The sequence below is a fragment of the Coregonus clupeaformis genome, chromosome 20 (assembly GCF_020615455.1).
Source record: "Coregonus clupeaformis isolate EN_2021a chromosome 20, ASM2061545v1, whole genome shotgun sequence".
Taxonomy (NCBI): Eukaryota; Metazoa; Chordata; class Actinopteri; order Salmoniformes; family Salmonidae; genus Coregonus; species Coregonus clupeaformis.
The window spans coordinates 2,761,783-2,769,343 of record NC_059211.1 but is presented as its reverse complement, the minus strand read 5'-3'; the positions used below and the strand labels follow the sequence as shown (position 1 = coordinate 2,769,343).

At 41.2% G+C, this 7,561-nt stretch overlaps 1 protein-coding gene across 1 annotated transcript; it reads right to left on the bottom strand.

Moving 5' to 3' along the window:
- Positions 1–250: 250 nt before the first annotated feature.
- Positions 251–6,964, bottom strand: LOC121533200 (zinc finger protein Gfi-1b-like). Its single transcript, XM_041839006.2, has 7 exons — positions 6,755–6,964; positions 6,503–6,568; positions 5,097–5,447; positions 4,718–4,878; positions 2,606–2,749; positions 1,122–1,287; positions 251–719 (listed from the first exon to the last, which is right to left on the bottom strand). The coding sequence occupies exons 3-7, from the start codon at positions 5,371–5,373 to the stop codon at positions 556–558; spliced, it is 912 nt and encodes a 303-aa protein (XP_041694940.2). The 5' UTR covers positions 5,374–5,447; positions 6,503–6,568; positions 6,755–6,964; the 3' UTR covers positions 251–555.
- Positions 6,965–7,561: the final 597 nt, after the last annotated feature.

The window sequence follows — 7,561 nt, the reverse complement described above, 5'->3', positions numbered from 1 at the left end:
AAATAAATTTTACATGACAGGCTATGAGAGACTTCTGGGCGATTTTCAACCTGACTGAAATCGCCCAAAAAACGGGCGGGGCCATTTGAAGCACGACTTTAGCCTGATTTGACATTTAGTGGCTGGCAGATCAGACGTGAACACTGATAACTGCTGTTGCCGTGATATAATTTTTTATAAATTTATAAAAAAAAATTATATATTTTTTATTTTTATTTTTTATAATTGATTAGAAAAAAAATCCCTTCCTTTTCCCGTTTGGCAGTGCGTCGCCCATATCGCCCTATTGAACAAGCCGTCCCTGATAGGCAAAATATATAGTCGGGATTCGACTACAGTCAAGGTAAATGTTAGAATTTTGAGTGAAGCATCCATCCCTTCCATCCATCCCCAGCTTCTGTTTAGCTTGTGCAGTGGTGCCCCTTATAATGAAAAAATTAACTGGGGCCAGCTATGACCATGTGAGGGTGTCTGAGTTGCTGTCGTCATTGTGGTTCTCCCGATTGTGAAAACTGAGCTCAGATCAGCTCTTAGCCAGGGTCTTAGTCTAAAGCTCTATGTACAGTGGTTCTCCTGGTTTTGTCTCAGGTCCTGTTTGCGCTGGAAGCCATAGAGGCAGTGGTAGGGCTGGTTTCTACTGTGCTGACGGCTGTGGGTGATGAGGTTGGAGCTCTGGCTGAAGGCTTTGCCACACACCTGGCACACATGGGGCTTCTCACCTGGGAAAGGAGGGCAGAGGGGACATAGTATTAAAGGGAAGTTCATTCTTTTATAACTTAATGTTAGATGGTTCCTCACCCTGAAGGTAGTCTAGTGGCCAGGAAAAACTATAATGCTTGGTTCAGGTTTCTTTAATTAAAACAGCCACTACAAACTTCAGCTAACTTATTCCAAATCAATGAGTGATAGGGGCATGCGGTGGCTGTTTTATTTATTTTAAAGGTCAAATCACTTCCCACGTCGCCGTACTCTGGCATGTAGTCACTACAAATTTTAACAGGCACCACATGCCCCTACCACTCACATTGTTTTTTTATTTTTATATATAAAATAGTTAATATGTTTCGAACGTGACTGACAAAGACAAGATCCCTATTTCCATAGAATGCATATCGACTCACCTGTGTGAATGAAGGTGTGTTTTTTCATATCAGATTTCTGGTGAAATCCTTTGCCACAGTATTGACAGGGGTAGGGCCGTGTGTCAGAGTGGATAAGCAGGTGAGTGGACAGGGTGGAGGAGCGCTTGAACACTTTCCCACACACCTTACAGCCATACGTACGCTCCTGAAACACATGGCCATATATTTATTTATTTATTTTTATTGTGTTTTAATTCATCTTTATTTTTTACACCAAACAAAAACGAATATAGGTCATATAGTATAGGCTATATAGTCATGTATAAGATGTATTGTGGTGTGTTTTCCTGTATATAGTTTATAACTGGCATAAAAACCTTTAAACCCCCTAAAGTAGATGTCCGCGCCCCCGCGGAAATTTAATTAGCATTAAAAAAATGTCTGTTTTAAGATAGAGATCGTTTTTTTTTTGCATTGGGTACGTCTCAATCCACCACATCCGCCGATGTTGCAGATGCTCAATCAACCGCATCCGCCTGTCGCAATTCTGCATCTGAGGTGAAAGGTGATAGAGCTAGAGCAGTGTTTGTCAGACCATGACACAAAATCGCCTGTAGCGTTCCGAATGTCCTACAAACTATTTTGACCCCTCTATGGAAAGATGATACTCTCACGAACATGTACATGTTTTGCTCTAGGATGCCCACAGGCCTCACAAGACTCGTCTGAAGGTCCCCTGATACCAGTTGAAAAAATGTATGGAAGTATATATGGAGACTATTTAATGCCCAAAATATGGGGTTAAATACATGTTAAAAAAAACATATAGGAGAGACACTTCAGAACAAACTTCCTTTTGATATTTTTTTGGGGACTATATGTTGTTCCATGTAGTGAATCTGGTATTCAATGTGTTTGTATGGGCTAATAGCAGTATTTTTTATTTATTTTTGATACTTCAACGAGTCTTAAAATTCAAAATCAAATAGCTAAATGATCCTTGGTATGACCTTAAAACAATTCCATATAGCTTAGTAGAACCCACATCATGATGTCACAATGAGGATCTGATTTATAATAGACCAATGACTGTTCATCTGGGTAAGGGGGTGGGCACTAGACCATCCTATCAGCCAATCAGGGCTGTGTATGTAAATATATTTAAATTTGTTTCCTAACGTGCCCACACGATTAGACAGAATTTCAAGGGCCAAAGGAGGCTCAGGAAAATAAATGATAAATACATTTTAGTTATTTTAATTAAGTAAACAGTGATTTATTAGAATACAGTGATTTAAAAATAAAAGTACAAAGTCTGCATGGGAGCTTTAATAAACATTCTGCTGATAATACACTAACATTTCTTTCATGGTATCTACTTTGAACCAGGGTTGGGGTCAATTCCATTTCGATGACTGAATTAAAATGGAATTGACCCCAAACCTGCTTTAAAACACTATGTTATACAAGTAATGGGGCAGGCAACAGACCTTTATTGACATCATTAGGTGTGTTATTCCTACCTTGACCCTGTATCTCAAACCCAGGTCTGGCCTATAGCCATATGGCTGACTGTCAGTCTTGGTGTGTGCTGATGATGACTGCTTGTGTCTGCCACCATGGGACTTGTGGACATGGTACGCCAGACTGGAGGAAGAAAATAAACTCTGAAAAGAAAAGAAGAAGAGGAGAGCAGTGCAGTAAATATAATTGACCTCTTATTTGATCTAATCCTCACACTGGTCATCCAGTCAAAAACAGAGTAGAGAATCAAAGCATGTGAGACTTCAGTTGCTGCACTTTGACCTTTGGTTAATAAAAAGGCTTTGTGTAGGTCTATCCAACCACCTCAGTGGCATTCCAATGAGTCGAAATTGTTCACTATCCATGATGGAAGCAAACATAGCTTTCTCTTACCACTAATATCAAACCTTTTTCATGGAGAGTAGGATTGATGTTTAATAATTCACCTTTATTTACAGTACCAGTCAAAAGTTTGGACACCTACTCATTCAAGGGTTTTTCTTTATTTTTACTATTTTCTACATTGTAGCATAATAGTGAAGACCTCAACTATGAAATAATACACATGGAATCAAGTAGTAACCAAAAAAGTGTTAAACAAATCAAATGTATATTTTATATTTGAGATTCTTCAAATAGCCACCCTTTGCCTTGACAGCTTTACACACTCTTGGCATTCTCTCAACCAGCTTCACCTGGAATGCTTTTCCAACAGTCTTGAAGGAGTTCCCATATTTGCTTAGCACTTGTTGGCTGCTTTTCCTTCACTCTGCCGTCCGACTCATCCCAAACCATCTCAATTGGGTTGAGGTCGGGGGATTGTGGATGCCAGGTCATCTGATGCAGCACTCAATCACTCTCCTTCTTGGTAAAATAGCCCTTACACAGCCTGGAGGTGTGTTGGGTCATTGTCCTGTTGAAAAACAAATGATAGTCCCACTAAGCCCAAACCAGATGGGATGGCGTTATGCTGTGGTAGCCATGCTAGTTAAGTGTGCCTTGAATTCTAAATAAATCACAGACAGTGTCACCAGCAAAGCACCCCCACACCATAACACCACCTCCTCCATGCTTTACGGTGGGAACTACACATGCGGAGATCATCCGTTCACCCACACTGCGTCTCACAAAGACACGGCGGTTGGAACCAAAAATCTCAAATTTGGACTCCAGACCAAAGGACACATTTCCACCGGCCTAATGCCCATTGCTCGTGTTTCTTGGCCCAAGCAGGTCTCTTCTTCTTATTGGTGTCCTTTAGTAGTGGTTTCTTTGCAGCAATTTGACCATGAAGGCCTGATTCACACAGTCCCCTCTGAACAGTTGATGTTTTTGTCTGTGACTTGTAGCTTAATTGGTAGAGCATGGCGCTTGTAACGAAAGGGTAGTGGGTTCGATCCCCGGGACCACCCATACGTAAAAAATGTATGCACGCATGACTGTAAGTCGCTTTGGATAAAAACGTCTGCTAAATGGCATATTGAAATCTGAAGCATTTATTTGGCCTGCAATTTCTGAGGCTGGTAACTCTAATGAACTTATCCTCTGCAGCAGAGGTAACTCTGTGTCTTCCTTTCCTGTGGCGGTCCTTATGAGAGCCAGTTTCATCATAGCACTTGATGGTTTTTGTGACTGCACTTGAAGAAACGTTCAGTTCTTGAAATGTTCCATATTGACTGACCTTCATGTCTTAAAGTAATGATGGACTGTCGTTTCTCTTTGCTTATTTGAAAGAAATTCCACAAATTAACTTTTACGGCGGCACACCTGTTAATTGAAATGCATTCCAGGGGACTACCTCATGAAGCTGGTTGAGAGAATGCCAAGAGTGTGCAAAGCTGTCATCAAGGCAAAGGGTGGCTATTTGTTTAACACTTTTTTGGTTACTACATGATTCCATATGTGTTATTTCATAGTTTTGATGTCTTCTCTATATTATTCTACAATGTAAACATTTTTTAAAATAAAGAAAAACTCTTGAATTAGTAGGTGTGTCCAAACTTTTGACTGGTTGTGTATACAGGTAAATCAATTAAGAACAGATTATTATTGGCAATGACCACTTGTCAGAGGAATAGAATAACATAACTGACTTGGGATCATCCACTAACCTTTCCACACCATGGACATTCAGTCCCAGTGGTCCTGTGGTCACTGATCTGGGGACAGTCTCTGTGTCGGGTCTCCCCCAGGAGGGGAGAGCCCACCTCCTCAGCAGGGCTGCCAGGGTTCAACGGGGAGGTAGAGTGGTGGTGCAGTGCAGCTCTACCATCTTAGGATGGAGAATAGCAGGTGGTTGATACGTTACATTAATTAGCCCCTTCTTACAAGCAAACACTGATCTCTAGTAGGTCTTAAACATATTGCAGTTTCAGTCTTAGCTTAAATGAACATTGTATAATAATGAATGATTTTGAGAGAACAATAATACACACAACTGGCAGATGTACATGAGCTTGTGTTAGGTGAGCCTCAGTGTTCAACACCTACCTGAAGACATGGGACTAGTGGGGTGAAGGTAAGGGTGACTATGTGAGGCAGGGTGGAGGGCTGGAGGTGGAGAGGGCTGTGGTGAGTAGGCCTCATTGTGTGTCACTAGAGACACTGCACTCTTAGGTGACGGCTGTCCCTGAAGAAGGGTACCCCACTGCCTCTTGTCTGTTTCTGGGGGACCCACTGGCACCAGGGTCGTGCTCAAGCAGGGGCTACCTGCTTTGGGGCGCAGAGGGTGAGAGCCCCCCCTCCTCACCAGGAAAGAACGAGGCATGGTGGGGAAGCGAGAAGCAACAGGGGCACAGGGGGTTTTGTAGACTCAATCTAATGGAAGGGAAGTAGAAGACCCTGCAATATGGAGTACATGAAAATTGACATAGTCCAGGTGTTATTCATATCAACCAACATACAGCAGGTGGCAGCAGTGCTTTGACTAACACTGTCACATTACTACACTGCCGTGTTTCATAAAGCTTCTCAGAGTATGAGTGCTGATCTCGGATCAGTTTTACCTTTTCAGATCATTATGAATAGGATAACAGGGACAGGGGGGACCTGATCCTAGATCAGCACACCTACTCTGCAATGCTTTATGAATACAGGCCCTGGTCACACAACCACTCCGAAAGTAACAGTGCTGTGGGTTTTGCTGACACAAAAATTATGAAGACAACATTTTTAAACCATAAAACTAGCTCCATAATGAAATCAGTTCAAATATGTTGAAGGAAGTACCAAGTATTTTCCAGCTGAGCTTTCCCTATCTATTCATAAAGGAGGTAATTTATTTGGCATTAAATGTCTGTTATGTCCAATTTACAGAGACGTCTCTAGACAGATTGCATTAGCCAAGTCATTGCACATACTCATTTCTCTTGAGCTTGGTTGGATTGCTGCATAAATTGTGGCAACATACACTTCTTTTTTCATCCTAGTCAAATGGGATGGGAAGGTCAAGAGATTGACTGACTAGAAATGACCCAAATTCAAATAAACACAGCAGACCGTTGTGTATTGTCCCGACTCCAGACACACCCTGTGAGCTTTCTCTCCACGGCCTTACAGGTGGCAAAGGGTAGATTATTGAATACATAATGAGAGAAAAGACTAGGGACAATAAGGCTCCCCAAAACAGCCAAACTTTATTTATTTTCATCTGCTGGATTCATACTGGTCTAAACTTCAGATATAAAATATTTCTCATTTTCTATGTTACTAGGCAGAATAGTTCAATCTTTTGCCCAAGGGCCAATGGATCACTATATAAAACCCGGAAATATGTATCCTGTGTAATTTTGCAGATACAGGGTGGCATTTGAAATAGCATAACTAAATAGGGCGGAGATGGATGATGATTAGATTGAACACATTGGCTGAATTAATTTGGTACAGTAAAAACTCACCTAATGAAAGAGGAATGACAAATCTCTGCCAACAGCTGGCCCTGTTGATGTGTTCAGTCAAGTAACCTGGTGAGATAACAAAAGAGCATTGATTTTAAAGATGGTACATGATAATTTCCTAAAAGCACAAAGCAAAAACAAGCTCCTAATCTTAATTGCAGGAAAGACTGCAAGAAGTAATTTATGCCATTATGGCTAGCAATGGAAAATGTGAAAATCTCACTACAAAAAAAGTGTTTTATACAATCTTACCAGATAACTCATTCTTTAAAGGTATCCAAATGTCAACATTTCACGTCAAGAAATAGGCTGAACAAATATATTTAGGCTCAAATTTTAAATTAATTAAAATATAACAATATGATATGCTAAAATGTCAACTTTACTCCTGAATCTCCAACTAGTAAACTAATCATGTATCATTAAAGTAAAAATCTATAGGCTGAAATTTAAGCTCTAAGCTGTATTCAGCCACTGAGATGTAGTGTTCAGTTCAGTGAAGCCCAATGATACTGATGGGGAAGAGCATGTCTGTAGCAACTCTCCACTCAGCAGCAGCCACCTCAACCACAGAGCTTCCTCAGAAAGACCAGACAGACTCCACTGCTGAGCAACAGGTCTTACTGTTGCCCTAAAAACACACGCATCGCTGCTTTGATACAGTATATAGGACCAAACAAGTCGAGATGTACTCGCTCTAATCTCTTCACTTTCAATTGACCAAATGTCCTCTTTGTCTTGAGGATGGTATACAAATCTGTCAGTCTACTTCATTGTTATATCAAAACTATTCACATGATCACAAAACAGGAAGATGTGTAGAAGTGAGGCAAGAGAAAACCAAGTTACAAGAAATTGGATGAGGGAAGGATGGTGGGGTCACTTGAGTACTGTGCTGCACAAAGTGTCAACACACATAGCTAAAGTGTTGAGACGGGGGGTGTGGGGGTGTGGGGGGGGGGGGGGGGGGGGTGGGGGGTGGATTTCAAAATGGATGTTAGAGCAGAGAGAGAGGAGAGGGAAAGCCCAAACCGTAATGAACTGGTAAACCAATGTTGT

What these genes read in the sequence shown, in the direction of transcription:
- LOC121533200 (XM_041839006.2), bottom strand. Translation starts at nt 5,373, where the DNA reads ATGCCTCGTTCTTTCCTGGTGAGGAGGGGGGGCTCTCACCCTCTGCGC. An exon ending in CACTAGTCCCATGTCTTCAG is followed by an intron (nt 4,879 to 5,096) that starts GTAGGTGTTGAA and finishes CTCCATCCTAAG; the next exon opens with ATGGTAGAGCTGCACTGCAC. An exon ending in GTTTGAGATACAGGGTCAAG is followed by an intron (nt 1,288 to 2,605) that starts GTAGGAATAACA and finishes CATGTGTTTCAG; the next exon opens with GAGCGTACGTATGGCTGTAA.